At 41.9% G+C, this 26,352-nt stretch overlaps 2 protein-coding genes across 3 annotated transcripts; one reads left to right on the top strand and one right to left on the bottom strand.

Moving 5' to 3' along the window:
- Positions 1 to 4: 4 nt before the first annotated feature.
- ybey (ybeY metalloendoribonuclease) lies at positions 5 to 2,892 on the bottom strand. Of its 2 annotated transcripts, none has more exons than XM_034134527.1 (4): positions 2,624 to 2,892; positions 1,504 to 1,635; positions 1,278 to 1,346; positions 5 to 266 (listed from the first exon to the last, which is right to left on the bottom strand). In XM_034134527.1, exons 1-4 carry the CDS (start codon positions 2,831 to 2,833, stop codon positions 171 to 173), a joined length of 507 nt encoding a protein of 168 aa, XP_033990418.1. In that variant the 5' UTR covers positions 2,834 to 2,892; the 3' UTR covers positions 5 to 170. The 2 variants fall into 2 exon arrangements, with proteins under 2 accessions (XP_033990418.1, XP_033990419.1); XM_034134528.1 differs by having other exon boundaries at positions 9 to 266; positions 1,461 to 1,635.
- A 336-nt stretch (positions 2,893 to 3,228) lies between these two features.
- mcm3ap (minichromosome maintenance complex component 3 associated protein) lies at positions 3,229 to 26,301 on the top strand. Its single transcript, XM_034134520.1, has 29 exons — positions 3,229 to 3,313; positions 3,520 to 5,428; positions 6,469 to 6,719; positions 7,450 to 7,531; positions 7,849 to 8,002; positions 8,617 to 8,810; positions 8,904 to 9,043; positions 9,294 to 9,491; positions 9,969 to 10,237; positions 10,793 to 10,955; positions 11,632 to 11,789; positions 11,908 to 12,131; positions 12,367 to 12,602; positions 13,613 to 13,713; positions 13,864 to 13,995; positions 14,384 to 14,497; positions 15,082 to 15,234; positions 15,388 to 15,585; positions 17,173 to 17,241; positions 17,320 to 17,454; positions 17,561 to 17,714; positions 18,625 to 18,886; positions 20,071 to 20,168; positions 20,649 to 21,039; positions 22,740 to 23,009; positions 23,100 to 23,229; positions 24,161 to 24,340; positions 25,508 to 25,658; positions 25,828 to 26,301. Exons 2-29 carry the CDS (start codon positions 3,637 to 3,639, stop codon positions 25,993 to 25,995), a joined length of 6,567 nt encoding a protein of 2,188 aa, XP_033990411.1. The 5' UTR covers positions 3,229 to 3,313; positions 3,520 to 3,636; the 3' UTR covers positions 25,996 to 26,301.
- The last annotated feature ends 51 nt before the right edge of the window (positions 26,302 to 26,352 follow it).

Genomic DNA, 26,352 nt, shown 5'->3' with positions numbered 1-26,352 from the left:
AGGCTTTTTCATTTGATGTTGAAAACACTTTAATAACACTCAAATCCAGTGTTGGAAAAGGACATCCACAATCATGCCACTGTATGTGTACTGCCAGGCGGTTCAAGTCCATGGTTGCAGGGTAGTGAAAACAAAATGAAGCACCAGAGAGTGAAGAGAGCCGCCTGCTGTCACCTGTCCTGACTGCACCTCTTCATCAGAGGCTCCAGGCTCCTCCCTGTCAGTCTGTTGTACTCACTGAGGATGTAGTTCTCCCTCTGCAGCATCTGGAAACATTTCAAAACATATTAGCCCCTATGCTGCCATGCAAACAACCTTCAGATTCACTTTTTTATCATTTACTCATTCATATAGTGCACATAAACACTTTCAGCCATTTTCTTACAGTATGGGGCTACTGTATTTTCCTTTAATATCATTAAATTCAAAAGACTGCCCAAAGACTAGTAACTTATTCTAAACATTCTTACAGATTTTTACGAGCCAGCACAGAAAAATGGGTTCCAACATACTAAATGTGTTTGGATTTATCGGATTAAACCAAATGCATTTTAGAGATGGATAGTGGAAAAATGCTGGAAAAAAATGTATAGTATCTTGTTTGTGCCCTTTTGTGGAAAGGGTCAGTTCACTCAAATTTCCAAAAAAGATCTCTTGCTAATCAGGTTTATTGCCAAGTAGGTTTGCACATACAAGGAATTGGCTGTGGTGTACTATTGTGCACAAACACAGTAAGAGGAATTAAGTACAAAAAGATTATCAAAACCTTTTTTTTATTAAAAAAATATTTTTGAATTAAAATATACAAAAATCATGTACAATAAAAATATGAAAAATACTGTGTGCAGTATATCAGAGATGTATCTTTATTGTTTGTTTAGAAATGCCTATCTTTAAGGTTTTTCCCCCAGACAACAAAAAAATGTCTGGCTTAAGAAATTACAATTGAATAATACAACATCCAATTCGCAATCCCAAAACCTTTCTGGAACTACTTGTATTACCAAAGAAAATGTCCCATTCTTTAGATTATCAAGAGTAATGAGGAGAGTGCTATGGAAAGACATTTCGGACAAATATCTTCGATTAAAAAATCCCAGAGGCGAGTAAAAAAGACATACGAATCGCCTCAATTGTATTGTTAGTGGAGGCAGAAATATAGGACAATTACAACTCAGGAGTTAAGACAGAAAATGTTACTCTGTATTTTGATAAAGTGACTCTTTAAATGTGTTTTTCACATCAAAATCCTTTCCCCATGTGATCCCCACACTCACCTCTGTCCATTCTTCTTCTGTCTCGTGTCTGTAGCCTAACAGGTGACAGATCCCATGTGCCGTGACAGCCTGAAACACGACCAAAAGAGGAGCAATATGAGCTATTGTCAGACAAAGTCACTGCAAGCAGGATTGTGAAGTCATAGTGTGTGAAATAATCAGCCTGCATTTCTAAAAACTTGCCGTAACTGAATGTGATCTGGCCGGCGTACAGAGAACTACTCACAGTGAGGGTCTCATGCAGATCCAGAGATTCCTCCCGACACTGCTTCATCACATACTCCACCCCCAGGAAAATGTCCCCAAGGTTCTGCTCGTCCCTGTGAAGGGGGAGGGGCATCTTGCCAGGCCTCAGGTCCTAAACACGGGTCAAAGTCACATTTCAATTGGGATTGTGTCAAGAAGTCCATCAAAAACTAGCAGAGGAATGATCTTATCTTATATAATAAAACTAATTAAGCTGAGCAGCGTTTTTCAATTCAACGGAATAGGTTTTATTGGCAAGACATTTGACACAAGAGAGACTATTAAGATTTGTAAATAGAATAAATTAGACACTGAAATTAGTTAACAAAGTAGATGGTTTTGTTACAATTTCATATTTAACTCTAGACAAACTAAAACAAACAAAGTAATAATAAAGGTATAACACAAGACTACGGAAGAGGATTCAGATTAACCTTTATTGATCGGCCTAGTGGGAAATGTAATTTTCCACTCTGTTTTCCACATATTTTCAGTGGTGTAAAGTACATTTACTCAAGTACTGTGATTAAGTGCCCCTTTACCAGCTTTAATGCATCAATAATTATAATCATATCATATTATTCTGAAATGTACCAATCTGCATAATGAGTACTTTTACTTTTGGTACTTTAAGTATGTTTTGATATTAATACTTGTACCTCCTTGTACTTTTACTCGAATAATATTTTGATTGCAGGACTTTTACTTGTAACAGAGTATTCCTACAGACTGGTACTTTTACTCAAGTACAAGATCTGACTACTTCTTCCACCTCTGCATATTTGAATACACACACACACAGTACAAATACACACATGCATTTTTGTTCTGATAAGTCAGTTGTTTTGTTTTTTCTTGCCCTTATCCTTATCTAAGACATCTTATATTTAGAGAAAATAAGAAAAAACTAAAGAGAATTCAATGATAAATAAAATAAAATGTTAATAGTTGGAATAATACAGGACATAGACCATTTTTAATCTATATTTACGAAAATATATAAAAAAAGAGGAGATGGTAGTAGGTGGAATATGGCATGTAGAAGCACATTTATAAATGTGTATCTATCTATCTATCTATTAACATGTAGTGGTATTTACCTCGTAGAATGGAAATGAGAGGACATCTGTTGGCACATTTTTCTTTCTGTATATGTTATTAATTTGCTGGATCCTGTGGTTATCCACGCAGACTATGCCCAAATCAAACTTATGGATGCCCAGGATGTGTCGCAGTGTCTCCACATCCTTCCGCAGCCGGGCTCGGCGGAGGGGGACCTGCTTTTGGAGGTTCCGTAGTATTACTCCCATTTTAGAATTCGGCGTAAAAAGATCTAAAGAACAAATAATTATTTAGAAATTCCTTACACATGTGTCAACGGTAAAACTCGCTTCCGCCGACGGACAGTTACAATAATTATAATACGGTGGGCTTATGAGAACGGTTGATCAGCTTTGCGTTAGCCACGAGCGATGTTCAGCCATTCCGGTCAACAGAGAGCAAGGTGACACGTCCCGTGAGTAACGATAGCAACAAATAGGTCCCCAAAAATATTATATAAGCTTCTTCTGGACTGTGGAATAAGGCAATACTGTCAATACATTAAAACAGTTCTTTCGTTAATGAAAGTGGTCCCTTGACCGTTCACAGCCGGTTAGAGCAGTAAAACGGTCGCAATGTTTTCCGGGGGACCTAAATATGTGTCGGACCGGAACCGGATGTGGCAACATGAGTTTAGGTTTGAACCGAACTGAACCAAAAGTCAACAAAGCAAACACAAACTCTGAGCGGTGAGTTTTGTTTCTTTTGAAATGTGCCTACTTTTGCATTATATCCTAAGGGTTGTGTTGTTGAGTCGATATAAAAACATTAATGGCGACGGAACAAGCTAAGTTAAGTTAAACAATGTTTGGAGGGTTAGCTTATGCTAGCGACTGTGTCATGTGTTGTTATCTGTTCCTGCCTTGAAAGTGTTCTTTTCACTTGTACGCGTCAGGTTGTTACACGGAAGAACCTGACAGACGAGGATGGTGTTATAGTTCGAAAGCCTGTATGAGAAACATAGCGTTGAACAATTAGCCAAAGATAGTAAACATCCGCTAATACTTGCGCCATGAATCCATCCAATCCGTTTGGAAGTCCACAAGGTGGAGCTTTCCAGGCCCCAAGTAACACAATGAAGGCTGGTTTATTCCCATCATTTGGACAGCAAAGTTCTAGCAATCAGCCCCAACCTATGGGCTTTTTCCAACCATCAGCGTTTGGACAACCTTCTGCCTTAAATCAGCCCCCGTCTCAAGGAAATGCCATCTTTGGACAGACCCCTGCCTTTGGACAGACATCAACACAGCCTCCCTCGCAGCCAACAATCAGCCAGGCTCCAGCATTTGGACAGCAAGCGTTAGGAATGAGCAGCTCAGGCTTTGGAAGTGGCACTGCACCAGCTTTTGGACAGACTGCTGCACAGAACCAGAGTTCACCTTTTGGACAGACTGCTGCACAGAACCAGAGTTCACCTTTTGGACAGACTGCTGCACAGAACCAGAGTTCAGCTTTTGGACAGACCGCCACACAGAACCAGAGTTCACCTTTTGGACAGACCGTGACACAAACCCAGAGTTCACCTTTTGGACAGACCGCCACACAGAACCAGAGTTCACCTTTTGGACAGACCGCCACACAGAATCAGAGTTCACCTTTTGGACAGACCGCCGCACAGAACCAGAGTTCACCTTTTGGACAGACTGCCACACAGACCCAGAGTTCAGCATTTGGACAGACTGCCGCACAGAACCCAAATTCAGTCTTCGGACAGACATCTTCTTTTGGACAGGCGTCTGCTTTTGGGCAGGCTCCGGGATTTAGCCAACAGCCCTCTGCGTTTGGAAACTCCCAGATGTCTGGCTCCACCACTACCATAGGACAACCTCAGCCCCCGGGTTTTGGACAGTCTGTGTTTGGACAACCTTCATCCACAAGTGTCACCACCAGTGGATTCGGCACCACTCCGAGTGTGACCCAGAGCCGAGAATTTGGATCATCCAAATCCACGTTCAAGCCAGCCAATGAGGCACTTTTCAAACCCATCTTCAGTGCCAGCCCCGAGCCTGCTAACCCCCAAACTACTGCTATGACCAGCTCACCTTTTGGCAGCACTGTGTCCCAGACAAGCTCCAGCTCCATGGGCAGCAGCACCCCCGCCTCTGTCTTCTCTACGACGACTGGAGCCCAGCCTGGGCCGCCGGGCTTTAGCTTCTCCCAGCCGGCTGCAGCCCCCTCCATCACTACTCAAAACAATCCCCTAACAACTGACACTAGCAACGCTCCTTCCAACCCGCTGAAGTTCACCTTCTCCCAGCCAGCCGCGCCCTCCAGCTCCAGCACTCAGGCGTCTACCACCGAGCCCACCACCCCATCCACTTTCAGCTTTTCAGCCACATCCCTCCTGCCCCAGGCCGCACCACTTTTTGGAGGGACCAATTTTGGTCAGCCCCCCGCTTATAGTGACACCAGAGCTGAGGCAGAGGAAAAGGGGAGCAATTTAGGAGAAACAAATGTGTTTGCACGACTTGGCAAAGGCACCAAACGAAAGGAAGATCTAACGGCCCCCAGCACCGGTCCCGAGAAGCCTGCAACAGGAGAGGAGGGGGAGGAGGAAGAGGATGTCCATGGAAGAGATTCACCGAGGCAGCCTTCAAAGAGGCCCCTCATGAGGTCCCGCGGCCCACCAGTTGGCTTATTTGGTAGGGCACTAAACTGTCTTCGTAAAGATACTACCCACCCTGTGATGCGAGAGGCCACAAAGGAGACGGAGAGCGTCCAAGCTCAGGCTGACGAACGTGCTGCTACACCCCCCGCAGTGCAAGCACCAGTCAGAGATGAGCTGGAAACAGCTGAGGAGTCAGGTAAGAGGGACAAATCATAACTACTGCAGTACCTGCATTCTGATCTGAAAACAATTACTGATTACAATTATTTTTGACAGAGTTTTGCAGTTGCGATATGATTCTATGAATTCTAAGAATGCTAATTATTGAAACATTATTCACATTATTGTTGGAAAATATATTAAAAACTATGTTACACTCGCATCTCTGTTGGCTAGTGCTCTAAAGCTGGCTACACACCAACCCGATTTTGGGAGTCAGAGGCAGTCGGGCATTCGCGGCGCCCTACTCAGGTTGATGTGTCCCGCACAGTCGTCTCTTTACGGCACCTTTTCACACCTCCCGCGGCCGATTCAACATGTTGAATCGGCCGCAGGAGGTCAGAGAAAGTCGGCCCAAGCAATCACTCTGATTGGCTGTTCACAATACCGCTGCCTGCTGGTAAGGACGGTTATTGCCACTCGTCGACTGAAGTATTTGCGGTGTGTTCGTAGGCGGGCGACGCAGGCGACGTAGCTGACGTAAAAGTCGGTACGCGTTCTTTGGTCTCAGGTGGGTGTGGGTGTGTAGCGGCCTTAACACATTAAGTGCTAAGGGGCAGGACATCTCTAAGCGGTTGACCAATCACAACAGAGCTGGCCAGCTAACCAATCAGTGCAGACCGGTCTCTGGTTTCAGACAGAGGGTGAAAAGAGGTGCTGCAGCACAGGCAGTATGAGAAAAATAAAGAGCTTGTTGAACATTAAAGCATGGAGACATGTCACAGTAGAGACAAAACACAAACATGAACCGGAAAATGAACATAATAGGGTCCTTTAATTTTTTTTTACATTTTTGATGAGGAGTTTTGAGGGGTACCAATATTATATTTGCATAGATCCAATTTGTTTCCTTCTACCGATGTTATGACCGTCACAATATTGTTTGGTTTTCATGAAGCACAGGGACACAGATAGACATCCTGCAGATTAACTAAATATCCTAAATTAATTTGAGTGATTTCCTCTTCACAATATACTCATCTTGTCGTCTGCCTTTTACCCATCAACCCTCTCTAGACTTACCCAAAGCCCCAGACTCGGCCCCCGGCGGCGTCACCACCCCTGTGAGACGCGGCTCCCGCAGGGATAGCACGGAGAGCCTGGGGGGCATGTCCCCCTCCGACTGCACCGTCCTGCAGTGCAGGAACGTTCCTCCAGCCCTCAACAAGAAGGAAGTGATTGAGAAGCATTTTGGTCGTTTCGGGAAAGTCCGAAAGGTTTACTGCCGACCCGGCAAGAATCTGGCCATCGTTCACTTTGATGATCATGTGAGTTGGCTCTATGTTACTACGAAATTTAAGTTATTAAATCAAATTAGCCAAATGCATGAACAAATATGACCTTTTTTACTTTGAACTCAACAGGTCAACAGTTTCGGTTATTTGAAAACCTTCCTTTGGTATTCATCTACAGATTGTAAATTGAGTTTGATCAGCGTGTTGGGATTTGAGACTCCTTTCACAAAAATATATGCTGGTTGGAAACTCTGATATTTGGGTTTTTCTAAATAAATATAATACATTTACCAACTATAGATACTATACAGTAGCCTTCAAATGTGAAAATGTAGTTTAAAAAGGCTACTGTCTGGTAGCGGACTTGTTCTTCTGCTGAAATCATAGATAAAGAAACAATGATACATCATTAGCCTCTACACTTCCTCCTCAATAGAGCATTCAAGATCTGCTTGTAAACAAATGCAGAGTTTCAGAACAGTATATCTGAACCCATTTTTATGACGTTTGTGTCAAATAAACGTGAGTAATTGTCTAGGTGAGTAAGTGTCTATTTTTCAGTGTCTAATCTGCTCTTTTTTTGTAAACATTGACCTTCTGACCAACCTCCACTTCCTGGGTGACTGCAGTCTCCAATTCATGCCTCCGATCTTATTTTTCATTACTAGATCATGTTAAACACATTTATTTATTATTATTTGAAATATTTGTCATTCAAATCACAAAAATGTTTGGCTTACCGTCACTGTTCACTATCTTTCAGGCATCAGCAGCAAAGGCAAAGAAGAAAGGCAAACTCCTGCACAGACATGAACTCCTCCTCTTGTGGCAGAGAAAGAAGCAGAGTACGTTCACTATTCTACAGTTGGCATATCATTCATATGGATATAATTGCTAGCACCTAGCATGCCCAGTTCCGCTGTATAGATATGACAGTCTATCAGTACGGACCTACAAGCAAAAGTGAATTTAACAACTTATGTAAAGACTTTTGAGCAGGTATCTTCTTCTTTTCTTTTACACGTGTCCTGCATATCCTTAAAAGGCATTGAATTAATTTGTCTTAAAATAAGACCTTTAATTGTTTTTAAAATGTCTGTTTCAAAGCTCTTTATAAAATGTATTTGAGGCAGGATTTCTCATGTTGTTTTCTGTGCCTCAGGTCAAGGGGACAAAGGGAGCAGAGCTACAGCAGAGAGAGGGGAGGCAGAGGGGGGGAGTCAGGAGGACATGGAGTCCAAAGATGTTTCCTCCCCCCTCAGGAAGGCTGCTCACAGAGGTCCTACAATCAGCAGCCTCATGTCCTTCAGCCGCAGGTACACTGATACACTCACACCGGCTTCACAGTGTTAGTCTTACCAGGACTGTTCAGAACAAACTGAAGCTCCATTCATAATGTTGGCATTTACATTCTATACCAACATTTGAGTATTTTCAATGCATTTGTATTCATTGGGCTAGCGCAAAAATACTTTTAAGATAAAGTTAACACTAAACTAATATTGTTAGTGTCATGATATCTTAGAGTTTTTAAGTCCAAACATCAAAACTTATTGAAAAAAGGCAGATGGAATCATTTCCAAAGTTCACAATGTGTTTTTATCTGATAACATATTTTGTTTCTAATTTATATTTGTTGGCCCTTACTTTTTCACAAACAACATATTCACTATGTGCTACAAACTGATGGCTCACACACTCATTTCATTAATTAAATCAGTTTTGTTTTTAGGATTTATTTTATTTGAAAACCTCGATAAAAGCTACAATTTAAAACAACATCCAGTAGAGCCCTAGTCATCATTGTACTGTTTAGTTTTAACTTGAGTTAATGCTAACAAGTGTGGACCAATGGACACAAGCGAGTATAGTTAGAAAGAATGTTTCTGTGATGCTGTGACTGACTGCCCTGTGTCTCTTCCTCTGTCAGTTCTCCTGTGAAGAAGTCGTCATTAGCCAAAGCTCTGCAGTTTGACACAGAGCCGCAGAAAGAGAGCAGCTCAGAGGCCCCGGGGTCTGAGCGCCCCGTCCCCTCCTCCCTCCTCCACCTCATGGGACAGCTGGCTCCCACCGCTGAGGACAAGTTCCGCCTGCTGGAGCAGCGAGACAAGATCCTGCGCCAAGGTGAAGCCGCCACTCGGCCATCTATCGCAGTCTTTAACGTGACTTAAAAAAACGAAAAGGCATTCTAACTGTGTGCTCAATGTGTCCTCACAGGTCGGCCCCGGAGGACGGACCTGGTCCTCTCCAAGGTGTTTGTGGGGACGTGTCCCGACATGTGTCCGGAGAAGGAGAGGTACATGAGGGAAACACGGAAACAGCTGAGCGTCTTCGAGGTCTTCCCAGAAACTGAGATGGTAAAGCTCCGTTACTACATATATCAGTTATTCTAGACTATTTCAAAATGAATCTGTAGGTTTGCAACACATGCTACAGTATACCCCGTACATGAAGAGAGAAACCAATCATTAATAAAAAGAAAAAAAGTCTTATTGTGCACAAATAAATGTATGGAACAAGATCAAAGGGATGTTACATTAGTAATGTATATCAAATAGTGTTTCTACAAGTGGGATCACTTTAGAGAAATAATGAATCTGCCACCAGGTGGATCACTCGGCAGCCATCAAGGAGTACAGCCGGTCGTCAGCGGACCAGGAGGAGCCCCTCCCCCACGAGCTGCGGCCCCTGCCTGTGCTCAGTATGACCATGGACTACCTGGTGTCTCTGATCATGGACCAGGGCCACGACAACTACCGGGACTGGTACGACTTCCTCTGGAACAGGACGCGCGGCATCAGGAAGGTAAGAGGGTTCCGTCTCACAAACATGACTGTTGTCTTCAAGTAATTCAATTTCATGCGTTTGTATTGTATAGCAGATATGGGCTTTCGAAAAAAGCCCCGAGGGACTAAACACGAGAGAGACACTGTGACGCAGGAGAATAATTGCGTTGCATTGTGTGTGAACATTTATTATTGTATGTTTACGGAATGAAGAAGCAAAACAAAAGACTAAATAAGGGCTGCATTTTAACAACAGGAACATGTCCAAACACCTGTTCACAAACGTGTGCAATACTCCTGCAGTATAATCTTAAATTCTACGTTTGAATAGCTCAAGATGCATTTCTGAATATCTGATTGGTGCACACACGTTACAGATATTGAGTTGTCATAGCAGCAAACACATTGTTAAACACACTTTCTGGGTCCAGTTGTATCTTTGCAGAGAGTAGAACATGTTTTGGAGCCTGATGTGATTCCTCTCCCCCCCCCACAGGACATCATCCAGCAGCACCTGTGCTGCCCTCACACGGTGTCTCTGATTGAGAAGTGCACACGCTTCCACGTGCACTGTGCCCACCACCTCTGTGAGGAGCACATGTCTACTTTTGATGCCAAAATCAACAACGAGAACATGACAAAGTGCCTGCAGAGTCTCAAAGAGATGTACCAGGACCTGAACACACGTAACATCTACTGCCCCCTGGAGGCCGAGTTCCGTCTGTACAGCGTGTTGGTGAAGCTCAACGACGGGGACATCCTACGGTCAGTCCAGCAAAACACTGATACACAAACTGTTACTGATGGTGGTGAAATGTCACTTGATTTCTTTGCAAAGCCCCTGTTTGTGTTCCTGCCTTTTTCCAGAAATCAGTACATTGAAATGACATCTTTAGAGGTTGCTTCCAATCTTCCAAGAAGTGAGCTGGGAATAGAAGCACACTTTTCGTAGTGGCCAAACAGTTGTACTTCAACTTCCGTGTCAGTCCGTGATAAGGAAATACTCATGATTTTGGATTAGAATGATCACAAGTGGGAATGGGAATCAATTAGTCAATTAATAGAAAGTATTGTCAAATACTTTGGTAATCAATGAATCATTTGAGTCGGGTCTTCTTTAAAGGAAATGCAAAACCTTTCCTAGTTTGAGCTTCTCAAATGAGAAGCTGCTCTTCTTTGTTTCATATGATTGTAGAATGAAAGGAACGGGGCCCCGCCTCAATGCTGTATCCAGTCCTCTTAATATATCCATGGTTACTTGACTTTGTTTATATCTGATGCTTTTTCTCTAACCCTTCCTCACACTTCCTGTCCACACAGTGAAGTCCAGCAGTTCCGTGACGAGGTGCGTAACTCCCCCGAGGTGAAGTTTGCCGTGCAGGTTTTCACTGCAGTCAACAGCAACAACTTTGTGCGCTTCTTCAAGCTGGTGAAGGGAGCCTCGTACCTGGCCAGCTGCCTCCTGCACAGATACTTCAATCAGGTCAGGAACTCCTCCTGCTGTAATGACTTCAACTGAGAGAACATTGAAATAAATGCAGAAAATCCAGGGAATAGTCATTGTCCTGTTTTCACGAATGAAACAATAACAAGGGATACACAAATATATAGGAATGAATGGAGTTAGAGAAAGTACCTCGAACAGTCCTGTAGGCAGCACAATCAAGGCTTGACCCCCAAATCAAAACTTTTATCATCCGGCACTAAATGTACTTTCACCATAATGTACCTCATTTGGACTTGACCTACCTAATTAACATGCCTATCATTTTAACATATTCATTATTATCCAAGTCTTTATATATACAAACACCTTTCATTTGACAGGACATCCTTAAGTAACATTTTGTTATTCTTAATATCCTTGTGTGAACTCTTACCTTTCCTATTCTGTGCTTCACCCTTACTACTGTTGCCGATATGACACCTGATTTTCATTCGGGTATAAATAAAAATGTATCTTATTACAGAAAGGTTAAATAGGGGTTTGTTAAACATAGGACTGCAATAATATACATGATATGTTATGCTTGTTCTTACCACACACAGCCTTTGTAATGGTAAAGTAGTAGATGCTAATAATATCTGTCCAGATAGAAGTGGGAGTTGTTCATTAGTAATATTTGTACAAATGTGTGTGTGTGGTTGTGTGCGTACAGGTCCGAGCTATGGCCTTGAAGATCATGAACACGGCTCACACTGTGGGTCCACGAGCCACCGCGTTTCCAGTGGAGGATTTAGTTCGGATGTTGATGTTCCGCACCACTGAAGAGGGAACGGACTTCATCCAGCAGTACGGCCTCAACGTCAACGAGGGGTGAGTTTCTACTGAGGCTCTGAGTTTGAGTTACTTCATGTTATTTCAAGTCTTTGACTGGACAACACCTGATATTCAAGACAACATTCTTCATATATTCATTGGATGTCGTTGACAGTATGGTAGAGCTGAGTCGGATAGCCTTTCAGGAGCCAGAGCTGCCTCTGTCCCAGAAGAAGTCGCCGGTCATCCTCGCAAAGAGAAGTGTGCTGATCGGAGAGGTGGTGAACGGAGGCCCCCTCCCTAACCCCCCCCAGCACACCCCCGCCTGCAGCTTCGACCCCCAGAACAAGTACAGAGGAGAGGGCCCTCTGGCTGAGCCCACACAGAGCCAGTTCAAAGGTATGCCCTCCTTTTTACTGATCTAAACACTCACAAATAGTTTTTATTTCTTCATTTGCAGGACTTGCTTTTGCTTAGGACAACAGTATTTATATTTATATGCAATGTTATAGTAGATCCCATATAACAGTCTGTATTGGTGATGATTGTAAAGTCTGACTGCTTCATTACACCTCCAACAACGCAGACAGTCAGTGTGTTTAAGATCAGCTGATATGTTTCTGTATTGTCTCAGCTATTGCAGCCAAGGTGGAGGTGAAGGCCCCCCCCAGCGTAGAGTTTGTAGCGCAGGTGGTTCCGGATGTGGCCGCCATGTTTGGGTTCCCTCCAGCTGGTCCTCCTGAGGTGGTGCCACAGTATCACAGCCCGGCCCCCCCTGCAGACGCCCAGATGTTCCAGCCCATAGCCCAGCCCCAGCCTGTCAAACCCCCGTCACCTCCACCCAAACCTCAGCCCGTCTACAGCAACGAGGTGAGCAAGATCTCTACGCTCTTCATCTCAGAACACATCAGAGGTCCCTCTAGAGGACGGATTCATTCCTTAGTGGGTTGCCTGCAATGTATTTGGAATTCACTTCTCCAGCCCATGAGCAATACACAGCAATACAGTTACAGTATGACACCATATAAGGTCTATTAAAGCTTTAAAAATGGATTAAAAAAAAATCACAGAGCTGCGGTAGGGGTAATATTAAAGCTTTACATTTAGGAGAGAAAAAAAATGAATATTTTCAGATATTTAAGAGGAAAGAAAACGAAAATTGTGGGTTTCCTTTAATCAAGAATGGTTCCTTGATTTATTCTTTGGATTTGGCAATAAGGAAATACTCCTGATTTTGGATTAGAATGATCACAAGTGGGAATGGGAATCAATTAGTCAATTAATAGAAAGTGTATTGTCAAATACTTTGGTAATCAATGAATCATTTGAGTCAGGTCTTCTTTAAAGGAAATGCAAAACCTTTCCTAGTTTGAGCTTCTCAAATGGGAAGCTGCTCTTCTTTGTTTCATATGATTGTAGAATGAATATTTTAGTGTGTTGATCCGTTAAGGCACCAATAAACAAAAAATAACCAACTAAAAAAAAAACCTAGTCTCAATATTGCAGTCTTTTGCAATAAAAGAGACGATATATTGTGCAGCCGTAATCTGATTTTAGAAAATGAATATTTGATAAAAGTACTTGTTGGAGGATTGAAGTGAAATGCAGGCTGAGCTAAAAGGCCAGCGGGAATTAAAGAGTTATAATTGGGAAAACAAAGAATCTGAAGATGGCATCCTGGAAGAAGATAAAGATGAATTGAGAAAATCCTCAGATTGATCAATAGTGACAAAAACATGACTAAAATATAGACCAACAATAAACCAAAATATCAAAGGCCTCAGCCTCTATTCATTGCAAGTCCTTACAGCAACAGTGACCTGGCTGCCCTAGTGTTAGTGTGTTCCTGACAGTAACCCCTGCTGTGTCCCGCCCTGCAGGAGATCGTGGCTGAACTGGACAGCGTGGTGGAGGAGGTGGTTGGAGCAGCAGTGATGGAGGTGGCAGAGGCCGGAGCCAGCTACGCCACTACAGCTCTAATGTAAGTGATTTTATACATCCAGCTTTTCTTTACCAGCTTATCTTGTGCTACATTTAAATATACTGCTGATTTATTTGAGTGTTTAAAGGCAGTGTAGGTCTGAAGAATGTTCTAAGTTGTTTAACTGTCCTTTTGACCTCGGCCCTGCAGGGAGAGCGGTGTGCAGGTGGAGTCTCTGCTGGGCGAGGTGTTGGGACAGATGCTGCAGGACGTCTCCTCCACAGAGATCAGGCTGGAGCAGCAGCGTGTCACCGAGGAGAAACGGAAGCTGGACGAAGCCAGGTATGTCTGCTGAGGCTTCACTGCAGCCTGATAAAGACCTGCTGCTTATATAATATTTAATCAAATGTATTTTCTTATCAAAGGCGCAACAAAAATGCAGATTTCATAATCACTGTATCCTGCCAAATGCACACCTTTATCATACACACAATCAAAGTTCATTTGAAAAGCTGGTAAAACACGGTGACAGTATTTATCAATTGCGATGACTATAAAGTCAATCTGTAAATGTCATTTTATATTCAGTTACAATGTAGGTGTGAAGATAAAGCTGTGAGAGTCTGGAATTGTTTAGTTTGTTTTGAATGTTACTCTTCTGAAGCTGTATAAACTCTGTTAACAAAGCAGCTGTATTTGCAACACCCCATTTCCTTTGTGTGTGTGTCAGGAGGAAGCAGGAGCACGAGGCCTTCCTGGTCGACTTCAGCTTCTCTCTCTGCTCAGAGCTCATCTATGAAGTTCTAGATGAGACCATCAAGGAGACGGCCACCTCTGAGATCAAGTAAGCTTTCAAACTCGTATCCTTTTTTTTGTGATAACATTTATATTTATTTAGGCAGAAACACAGAACAACATATTACTAAACGCATACATACCACGTGAAGAACATACAAACGGCTCCCTTACAAAACTTTTTTTTTTTTTTAAAACCCTCCCCAGGACCCCCGTGTCAAACACATATCCTAATGGGGTCCGATGCAAAGTGACGTGCCTTACAGGATTACTTCAAACCATTATAAGATGCTACAGTTAAAGAGTATTGTCATGAAGTTTAATGTCTTCCAGTGGGGCACTCTATTTTAAACTCTGCTATACTGCACATATGTTATTTGCCATTCTCATATTGGACTTACTTTTTTATATATTTATATTTCATGTAAACATTTATTTCTATCTTTTAAATTCGTTTTAAAAATAATTTTCACTATAGTTTTATTTGTTATCCTTTTAAAAAAAAACACATTTCTCTTCCTGTGCTTATGACCAATGCAAATTCCTTGTATGTGTAAACCTACTTGACAATAATGCCGATTTTTATTTTAGATGGGTTTTCCTTATTTAAGACTCTTTTTGTTTTGTTCTCAGAGAGGCGGTGAATGAAAAGGCTGACCGTGTGGCTAAATGCACGGAGCAGGTGTGCACCTCTCTGGTTGAGGACACTCTGGATGCAGACATTGCTCGGTTGGTTGAAGCCATCCTTGAAGATGAGCTGCAATGCATCCACAAGTACATCAAGAGGTAAGAACCAGAAATATCATGTGATCAATAATCTGATAACAGGCCAGTATTCCATTCTAACTGGCGCTGATGTAGCTTAAATACCATATATATGTTTATTTATGTATGATTGAAAATCAATTGTTCCTTTACTCATTATTCCCCTTCTCCCAGGTGGCGTGATGTGGTGGCGGTGCGTCGGCAGCTGAAGAGACAGATGAGAGGTTTCCCTGCGGCCCCGTGCTGTGTGGACCCTCGGTTCAAACTGAAGGCTCTGGCCCCCAGCGCCCCCGCCCAGCCCTCCATGGCTGACCTGGCCCGAGGTGTGGTCGACCTGGGAAACTCCGGCACGCTGGCCCTCTCCAGCACCAGGTACGTTGGCCACAAGGGTGATTTCAAAGCACGGCCTAACCCTTCTGCATCAATATGATTGACTTTTGAAATTAAATTGGGCTTTTTTTCAATAATTTAAGCATTTTTGGCAAGGGTGTAAATCCAATTTTGGCTCCTATAATAAGTTTAAGATTATACAGAGTCAGACCTGTAAGGACATACATTGTTACCATTTAAACCGTATGAAATCAATACAGCCATAACAGCATAAAATCATATATTCTGTTATTTATTTTTACTTTTATTCTAAAGCCCTGGCCTCAAAATTGTATATTTTACTATTTTCAAACCTGATTGAGCCATTTTCTTATGCTATCTTCCTCGTTACGACTGTCCTCTGTAGTTGTGCATCAAAATCAATATTGATTTCGTATACAGAAAAAACTATCAGAGGAATTATGTAAACATATGTGACCCGCTCTATCGAAATCAGTCGGAAGTCGCAACGGCTCATTTCAAAATAAACGTGGATTTGCACGGGTGTTTTGTTCGATTTTAAATAAACAAAGTCTTGGCTTTCAGAATATGAAAGTTTTATTTCCAAAATCACACGATAAATAAATGTTTGAAGCTTGTAAAGGGAAGATGACAGGCACCTCTCACTCGCACCCGGCTCTTCCTCAGCGCCGCCCCCCCCTCCCTCCGGCTGACATTATGAATGTAAGGCGTATAGTAATCATAGATAACACGGCAGGGTCCGTTACAGTTTGTTTTCATCTGATTTCAATTAAACAAAGTCTTAACCCTTTCAGAATATTAAACTTGTTTCGGCAAATTCAGATGATAAATACAACTATGAAGCTTGTGACGGCATAATTACAAGCGGAGAACGGAGTAACTTGACGTCACAGCAGGCATAACAACAGCCGGTGTTTCTCGTGAGTGTTTTCCCCGGGAAACAAACACAATACACACAAACGCAAAAATACACAAATACACAAACACACACACACACTTGCGAGCTTCCCCCAGACCAGTAATCCAAACCAAAATATGTTCCCTCGGTTACTACTTTGATCATGTGACCCGCTAATAATCAATCAGATCGATGGATTCCAGAGAAGATGAAACTTTGAAGGCCTTTTTCTCAAAATGATGACTCGGTGACAGTCATTATATAATGTGACATATTTAGTTTAATATTTGGAGTACAAAAACAATCTTGATATCATTAGAAAGCTAGGAATCTCCTCTTTCCAAGAGTGTATACAACTGAACATGTGTCTTCGGGTCAATGCGACTGATTTCGATAGAGCAGGTCACAAATGGGCAATGTATGGATTACCATTTTTCTTTTTCTTTTAAAAACACAAATAAAGAAAGAACATTTATGAATATTGGTATTTTATGATCACAACAAGATGTTGTTTTAAACATTGAACTCAATGAAAGTGGAAATATTAATTTAGAATTGTATCGTAGTATTTTGACGGAAATATTTGTCTCTTTTAAGGACAGCAGAGCAACTGTTTTGTAGATTAATAACAAGGATTGATTTAATGAAAATCTGGTGAATATGCTACTCTAGTATATCTGTTAAGGTATTTTGTTTTATATTCTGTCAAGGTTGCTGAAAATGAGAGAAGAAGCGATCCACCAGATGAGAGTCCACTTCTACTACCAGCAGCTGCTTGAGTAAGTCATGAGAGTGTTTATTCAGTCAGTAATCTGTATCACACAGCAGCATTCTGACCTCTCTGCCTTTTCTCTCAGTCAGTCAGTGTGGGCTCCACTCGACCTGCCGGCACTGGTGACAGAGAATATCCCCAACCCACCGGAGAGAATCTTCTGGAAGGCTGTGCTCCTCCTACCCAGCGACCATGACAATGAAACCAGCCTGGCAGACCGGTGAGCAGCTGCACAGAAAGATGATGAAAGGCGAATGTTTGAATACCTTTTTTAGATTTTAATAAAAACAATTCCGCGTGTGTTCTCTCCGGTGTGTGGCCTTCAGGATCCTGTCAGATTGGCTGGAGGTGAAGCTTGGTGGGGGTAAAGACTCAGAGGGGAGGGATGAGCAGCTGGACGGCGCACTACAGACCCTCTGTGTCACCAACACACTCCAGGATAGAGGAGAACACACCCACAAAGTTCACATCAGCATCAAGGTGAGATCCTGCTGACACAGACGGCTGCTCTCAAGAAAACAAAAGCGATAACTGTTACTTAAGCCAACAAATATTATAAATAAATGAAGTGTACTGACAAAGTACATTCTAAAGTCAAGTTATTTTTCTTTAATGGATTTTAACGAGGCCCTAGGCTTTTAGGGTTTTATCATTCTTGTAGTGTATTAATATAGGTTTTAGTGCATGTAAATGGTCTGCAAGGTTAAAATCCTAAATGACATCACTACATAACACTCGCGCTTCTTTTGGCTAGTGCTCCAACACATTTTACGTGAAAGGCTAAGAGGCGGGACATCTCTAAGCTGTTGACCAACCAGAACAGAGCCGGTCAGCTATCCAATCAGAGCAGACTGGGCTCTGGTTTCAGACAGAGGGTGAAAAGAGGTGCTGCAGCACAGGCAGTATGAGAAAAATAAAGAGCTTTTTGAACATTAAAGCATGGAGACATGTCCCAGTAGAGACATTACATACTAATATGAACCTGAAACTGAATAAATAGGGCCCCTTTTATAGGTTGGTTTAAAAAAAGATAAGCTTACAGATATATTTCACTATATATTGAGACTCTGTAAACACTCACGATGGTATTGAGAAATGTGTTTGTGCTTTACCTATATGAAATTGCATGTGCGACAGCAAAATGGTATCTATTTTGGGATATTTGGAGAAAATAGGGGTTAAGTATCTGGTCCAAGGACACTTTGACATGTTCACTACAGGGGATAGGGAACAAACCACTGCCTCTCTGATTGGTAGAGGCTCATTCAACACTTGAGCTACAGCCGGCCATATTTCTGTACATATATCTCTTGTTTAGATAGATAATAACATGAAGTACCTTGCGTAGTCGCTCAAGTTTTCTGACCCGTCTTCTTGGTGTGTCTTCCAGGCATCCCGGGGCCCTCTGTCTGAGGATGGCCTGTCCAAAGCAGAGGGGCTCAGTGAGCTTCAGGGGACAGCCGCTCTGATGGTGCTGCTCCCCGCCATGCCCCTCACGGAGCAGGAGGAGCAGGACATCCCCCTGCTCTCCGCCCTGCTGCAGCTCAAACAGCTCCAGCAGGCCAAAGGGAGCTGGCACTGCCCGCTGCCTCTGGCCGTCCTGGTGCCAGGGCCGGCCGGGGGCCCCGGGGACACACAGGAAATCGAAGAAGGTAATTAGTAATGATCACAATTTCATAAACAGATGTTCATGGTTTTAAGTTAATCCTTAAAACTCATTATGTAGTGTTATACTAATCTCAAACTCTTACCGTGAGACTTGAATTCATTATTTATTTTTATTTTAAACTTATTTTTCATAAAGTTGTAATTATTTTGCCAAAATATTCCAGATAAACTAAAATTGTACCTATTCATATCTTATACATATCTATACATTATTCAATTTAATGCCAGTTATTTACATCATGTCACTTTTTGTAGAAACATTTAAAAGCCACAAATGTCCCTAGAGATGTGATAGGGACACAGTTATGGTCACTAGTACAAACACAACCTGGGATATTCAATAAGCCATTCATGAAATGCAGGTGATTGCATTTGTTTGTGATCATTTAAGTTACATTTTCTATCAGCTAGTAGTTATGTAACAGCAGCTGAAATTTGTTTTAAAGGGGACCTATCATGCAAAATGCACTTTTTGATGTCTTGTATACATAAACATGTGTCCCCGGTGTGTCAGGGAACTCACGCAGCGTCAGAAAATAAAACCCTCTCTCAATTCCTCCGTACCCAAATCTCTAAAAACGGGGGTACAACGGAGCTGATCCAGATTTGCGTCCGATTTGACGTAATATCGGAAATGTGGACCCACGGCACTATCAGAAAGTTGCTATCAGAAACAATGCCCGACTATTTTGGACATAATATGGTCTGTGTTTACATTAGCATCGCTAACACTCAGAGCTAACCTGTACTGGAGAGCATGTGTGTGAAGAAGCAGGAAATAAAAAGGAACTCGCCTTGTGAGAGAAAGAGAGAAAGTCTTTGAGCTCCATACTGTTTCAGAAATAATCCTTGATAATCCATGATATGGCGTTTCATCACGGCAGTATTTAGTTTAGACGGTAGCTGCCGGGTCCCGCATGAGCTCAGCCCCCTCCTTTATTTTTTAAAAGCTTTATACCCCAAATCAGCACTTTTGAAACAGGAAGTGAAATAGAGGGATATGAGGCATGGCTAGAATGGGTGATCTGTTTGGTATTTTGAGCAAAACACTTCATAGACATGTTTTTATATATTTGTATATATCTGAGACCTATGCTATTGCCTAAAAATAGCATGATAGGTGACCTTTAAGCAAATGTGTGAACCCTGATTTTTCCCTGTCCCTCAGCCCTGATGCTGCACACACTGGTCCAGGAAGGCCTGATCTCAGAGTTCACCTTCTTCTTCATACTAGAGACCACCAGTGAGCTGCAGGGAACCAAACAGGTATCACACATTCATAAAAAACTGAAGACACCTGAATCTGCAGCTGCCTTTGGCTTTATAGTGAAAAACAAGATAGCTGTTAAACATTGTGGAACCTTTAGCCACTGAAGAGCCAGATATCTTCCTAGGTGGAGACCAAAACGGAATTAAATACACTAAAGCGAGAGAGGGGGATGTGCACGGATGTGCTACTCTTGATTTCTCTTTTTGTCTTTTTAATGTGACTTTTCTATGTACAGTATGTTTTTTTTAAATATTGTACAGTTTTGCACCGTCTGGTCTCTAAGAATTTGTCAAATAAAACAATTTAAGAAATGTTAGGGAAATATGACTTTTTGGTGCTCATTGTTCACATTATAGGATGCAATCTGTGATAAAGTAGACCCTCCTTCATTGTGAGCCAGGTTTGGAATCACTGATGTAGATGTTTTATAGTTTGAAACAGATCTTCTCTATCTTCTGTGTCCTGTGTGTTTCCAGCTGAGCCAGGCTACACGCTGGCTGCTGGCCCGTGCCCCCCCGCTGCTCCCTCTCTCCTGTCAGACCCTGGTGCAGCTGGTGGAGGACACGCTGAGTCGTGAGTTCAGCCCCAGAGTCTACGCCCACCACCAGGATCGCGCCGCTGCCCTTCTCCCCTCCCAGGAGCCAGCGCCTGTCATCCAGCTGTACAACGCTGTCCTGGCTCACCTTGCTGACAAAGTGTCGTCTCCGGACCTCAGCAGACTCTCCTGGCCCCCGGGCGAGTTCTGCCTGCAGGAATCCCAAGACTTTGTCCCTCATCTGGGCTGGAACTCTCCCAAGCACCTGGCCTGGCTCCGAGAAGCCATCCTCAGCCTGCAGCTGCCCAAGTGGGAGCAGATCTCTGCCACAGGTCAGTGACTGAGATAGAGAATTGTCAAAAGAAATCTGTTCAGATGTCTTTTCCACTGGCAACGTATTTATGTCATTAGTACGTAGTAATTAGTTATCGATATGCGTCGGCCGTAGAAAAACTACAATGTTCTGTATAAAGACTACTAAAAGTGCATCTTGATACATCTCTGTGCGTTCTTATAGTTTAATGTTGGCTGTATAAACTTGGACAACAGTGAAAAATATATGAATTCCTTTCTACGACTGGAATTCAAATGTAAAAAGGAAAGTGAAACTAAAGGGTTGCTCGCACTCACCCTGCTGTCCACTCTTGATTTCCAAGTAGTATGATTGTATGAAACTATTGCAATAAATAATACTTTATGCAAAATATACAAAACTTGTAAGGCCTATACATCAACTACTGTGCATATCACCGATCAAAAATGATGTGAAATAAGTATAACTAAGAAACAGCATCCAAATCTGTAAACACTGTGAAATGTTTACTTTATTTGATCATTTGACAGTAATTAGCATTATGTTCATAGTGCGCCTCTTTGTTTAACATATTGTTGAAAGTTCAAAACATATAAGCACTTTGTCAATCCATGCTTAATAACTCATAACTCATAACTAACATGATCTGACTTTTTCTATCACAATGGGTAGTTTCTGTCAACAGCTGAATAATGCATAATTTTAAATGTTGCGACCGCAAGGAATTGTGGGACAGCTTAATCTTCTTTCCTTCTGTGAAGGATGGTCCAGTGTATCCTATGGTAAAGGAAATAATGAAGGAAGCATTGTAGCTCATTTCCTTATCAACCAGAATTCCAACAGCTCTTATTGTGGCTACCACTTAAATTAAAACCTTTATTGATCCCTGTTAGGAAAGCAGCAACAGGAATACAATTACACAACACAGTCTCACGGCATTTCATGTTATAGTCACGAAATTAATCTATTGATTCGTGTTCACCAACACGATTTTCCCATTTTTTTCGTGTCACACAGAACGATTTTAAAAGCAATGTAAATAATAACAAATTAGAAGGAAAAAGAGATTTAAAAAAAATACAGATTTCAGTATTCTGACACAGAACGATTTTTAGAAGCAATGTATTTATATTGGTAGTATGTTTCGTGCCTGCACCAAATAATAACAAATTAGAAGGAAAAAAAGATTTAAAAAATACAGATGTCAGTATTCTGAGGCTCTGAGCCATTTCTTTTCCTCGCGGACGGCAAAAAAACTCCGACATTATACAATTTAAAATAAAAGGGTTAGGGTTAGGCTTAGGGTTAGGCTTAGGGTAAGATATTGAGTAAGAAAATGTTTTTATGAACCACACAGCTTCTGGTCTTCCAAGACCCGACCGGACAAAAAGACGTGGTGCAGGCACGAAACATACTACCAATAGAAATACATTCTTTTTAAAATCGTTCTGTTTGACACGGAAAAAATGCTAAAATCGTGTTGGTGAACAGGAATCAATAGATTCAATTAATTTCGTGACCATAACATGAAATGCCGTGAGACTGGGTTGAATTACAACACAGGACACATGGGACAATTAGGTACTTTCCCTCATTTAAGAACCCTTCTCGACAAAAAGGCCTATTTGACTGCAACCTAATAATCATTGTATTATTCTCCCTCCCCACTGCTGTATTATCCCTCTCTCTCTCTCTCTCTCTCTCTCTCTCTCTCTCTAGACTCGTGGCCTGAGCTCTGCGCCTCCATCTTCCACTTCTCCGCTCAGATCCCAGTCTCCCGCCGCAGCCAGCCCCTCCTGATGTCCCGGCTGGAAAACCTCCTGGAAAGGGTCAGGGTCAAGGGTCACCGTACCCGAACCTCCAGATCCAACCGTGGCGACGAGGACGTGTGTCCGACCTTCAGTCAGATCCCTTGGGACGACATTCTGGTGATCTGCATCGACCACAAACTGAAAGACTGGCAGATCCCCGAACCCCCGGTCTGTGAAGGTGAGGACATTCTGAAGGGAGGCTATCTGGGAACTTCTCTTGATTTCTGACGTGTATTACAATACTTCATTATTTGTTTTGTTGTTTTAGATGCTGTTACAGACGATGGGGAGATCCTGGTTTACCTCCCCATTGAGACCCTGAAGGGGTTCAGGCCCCCTGGGGAATGGACTGAGGTCATCAGACAAACACACAGAGAGAAGCAGCAAGAGGAGGAAGGGTAAGAACATACTAAAAGAGACCAATACAAATAGTAAAAATCACATGTTTTCCGTTTACCTGTAGTGATTTATATCTATCTAGATTGTTTCAGTGGTAGTTGCCCAGTGTGGGAGAAATCAGCCATGGAGGCGTCTGTCTTCTTTTCAATTTAATAGAAAAAATAATAACTTAAAAATTCAAAAGCAATGTATTTTCCTTTAAATCATGATCCAGTTACTTGGGATAATCCGAAGACCTTAGTGAGCAGTTTCATATAGGAACTATTTTCTTTCTACCACACTACTCCCTCCAACTATATCACTGCACAGAAGCAAGCGTGCATCTGCTCAGCGCGTGTTCACACACTGGCTGATATCTGGGGGTGCTTATAGATTTCTAGATTTCAAAGCACATACCGGTATATCTTACTTTCAACCTCTTATCCTCAACTGCCCGCCCTTTTCTTCCTGTTGGATTAGGATTTCTATTTTTGTTGTTCTTTTCTGATTGCTTGTAAAGCGTTTTTGAGCACTGGGAAAAGCGCTTTATAAATATGATGTATTATTCTTAATATTATATGAACAGGAGTTGTCATATACATTTTGTATATTGTAATACAATGTGCACAATTTTTACTTCAAATGTTTATATGAATATTTTTTTGCATACTTTATTTGAATTTTATTTTTTATTGGACATTTTACTTTAACCTGTTATTTTTGTATACATATCTTTATTTTTATTTAATTTGAATCTTTCCATCTTATATAAATAAGATTAATCATTTATTCATCTTTTAAATATTTCATGCTAAAGCGGAGCACAACATCCAATTTGACCCAAGGATAAATAAAAGACTCTGATTCTGAAGTAGCAAGTCACCACGTCCCAGATTCATAATCACAATCCTCTTTGCCCTCTCCTTTTCCTCCTTCCTCCTTCATCCACAGGGCGGGTGCAGCTGTGAGTGCCCCCCCCAGCAGTCTGTCCATCAGACAGAGGTTGTTCGACAGTCTGGCCCCTGAGACAACAGCAGCCCCTCTGGACATCACCCATACTCCCACAGCAGGAGAGCTGCTGGCCCACAACGTCCTCCAGAGCTTAGAGAGGGAGAAGGCCGCGAGCCAAAGGTAAAGCTACGGCACTGCTGTTAGAGGTTTTCATTGCATCGAGAAGTTGTATATGCAGAATACGCCCATATAATAAAGAAAATGTATTGAGAGGTGTCTGGCTCAATGAGATAGATATACATAGCTCACTGCCCATGATCGTTTATTTAGGGATTTTATCAACCAAACCGAGTTCTTAAAGAATCAGAATCAGAATCGGGTTTATTGCCAGGTAGGTTCACACATACGAGGAATTTGACTTGATGTCGTGGTGCAGACATAAAATATAAAACAAAGAATCTCCATATAAAACAAAAAATCTAATATAAAACAAAAAAATCTTTAAGGACACTGTAATAAAATATAGTTAAATAGCAATAAAATAAAGCAGTAATTTACAGCGAAATAGAATGTAATGAATTATAGAATATGACATAAGAATATGAATATTCTTAAAAGGTCACCTATCATGCTATTTTTAGGCAATAGCATAGGTCTCAGATATATAAAAATATATAAAAACATGTCTATGAAGTGTTTTGCTCAAAATACCAAACAGATCACCCATTCTAGCCATGCCTCATATCCCTCCATTTCACTTCCTGTTTCAAAAGTGCTGATTTTGGGTATAAAGCTTTAAAAAAAAAAAAAAGAAGGGGCTGAGCTCATGCGGGACCCGGCAGCTACTGTCTAAACTAAATGCTGCCGTGATGAAACGCCATATCATGGATTATCAAGGATTATTTCTGAAACAGTATGGAGCTCAAAGGCTTTCTCTCTTGCCGGTTATACCACAAGGTGAGTTCCTTTTTATATCCAGCTTCTTCACACACATGCTCTCCAGTACAGGTTAGCTCTGAGTGTTAGTGATGCTAATGTAAACACCGACCATATTACGTCCAAAACAGTCGGGCATTGTTTCTGATGGCAACGTTCTGATAGGGCCGTGGGTGTAAAGCCAGCCCACATTTCCGATATTACGTCATATCGGACGCAAATCTGGATCAGCTCCGATCAGAGAGAGGGTTTTATTTTGTGACGCTGCGTGAGTTCCCTGACACACCGGGGACACATATTTATGTATAAAAGACATCAAAAAGTGCATTTTGCATGATAGGTCCCCTTTTAAGACTATTGCAATTATTATTTGCCAAAAATAATCTAGAATCTACGTTTTGATGTTTACAGGAGCATGGAGCAGCTTCAGCGCTGGCTGGATGGCGACGACTTGGACCATTTGTCCACACCGCTTTTCATTCCCTCCTCCACCCTGTTGTCCATGCCCCCAACCATAACACGTGGGGACTCAGCCAAGACCCCAGATGACCCTCTCACACAGGTACATTCCCCTTCACCTAACTCAGTGATCCTAGGACAAGTCATGTCCTTTTTCAAACAGTCATTGTGGTGGTCTTATTTTTGGCTGCAGAGATTCATTTACAATATTTTTTAAATGTTCAGTCATGATTTTCAGTAATCATGCATGTTCACTTGTTTTCACTTTCCAGCCTTCAGAGCCTGATGATCTGTCGGACAAAGTGGACTCGCCTAAAACCACGCCTGTGTCTATGTCATGGCGAATTAAGGAACTTGAGCGACAGATTTTGGCGAGTCATGGGGAAGAACTGGCTTGGAAACTTAAGCTGAGTGGTCTGCTGAGCATTGTTGATGACTGATGAACTATTGGAAGGAAAATACTAATAATGACTCTATGGCTTTGCAAACCATTGAAAGCTGAGGACACATTACATTTTTGTCTAGTCTTTGTTTGTAAAAGTGTATAAGTAGATCAACATTTTATTTTTGGTTTTATTATGTACCATAGATGTTGCAATTTTAAATGTCAATGTGTGTTTGTCTGATACATAGAACTAATAGTGTTTATGAGTGTTTCAAATGTGTGGCTTGTTTGAACCAAATGTTGTACTGCTGAGAAAAAAAAATTAGTAAAAGTGTTATTTTCAAATAAATTTCCCATTGTGCCCAGTTTTCATTCAGTAGTTTAAAGGTTCAGCCATTGAATAGTCTCTATC

Source organism: Trematomus bernacchii, unplaced genomic scaffold (genome assembly GCF_902827165.1).
Source record: "Trematomus bernacchii unplaced genomic scaffold, fTreBer1.1, whole genome shotgun sequence".
In the NCBI taxonomy this organism is placed as follows: Eukaryota; Metazoa; Chordata; class Actinopteri; order Perciformes; family Nototheniidae; genus Trematomus; species Trematomus bernacchii.
Note: the sequence above shows the minus strand (reverse complement) of the source record. Positions and strands in the feature narration are given on the sequence as shown.

Coding starts and splice junctions, on each gene's coding strand:
- ybey (XM_034134527.1), bottom strand. CDS start 2,833: ATGGGAGTAATACTACGGAACCTCCAAAAGCAGGTCCCCCTCCGCCGA. Junction 1,347..1,503: donor ATCTGCATGAGACCCTCACT/GTGAGTAGTTCT, acceptor GTCGTGTTTCAG/GCTGTCACGGCACATGGGAT. Junction 267..1,277: donor CAGAAGAAGAATGGACAGAG/GTGAGTGTGGGG, acceptor AAATGTTTCCAG/ATGCTGCAGAGGGAGAACTA.
- mcm3ap (XM_034134520.1), top strand. CDS start 3,637: ATGAATCCATCCAATCCGTTTGGAAGTCCACAAGGTGGAGCTTTCCAG. Junction 7,532..7,848: donor GTGGCAGAGAAAGAAGCAGA/GTACGTTCACTA, acceptor TCTGTGCCTCAG/GTCAAGGGGACAAAGGGAGC. Junction 9,044..9,293: donor TCTTCCCAGAAACTGAGATG/GTAAAGCTCCGT, acceptor ATCTGCCACCAG/GTGGATCACTCGGCAGCCAT.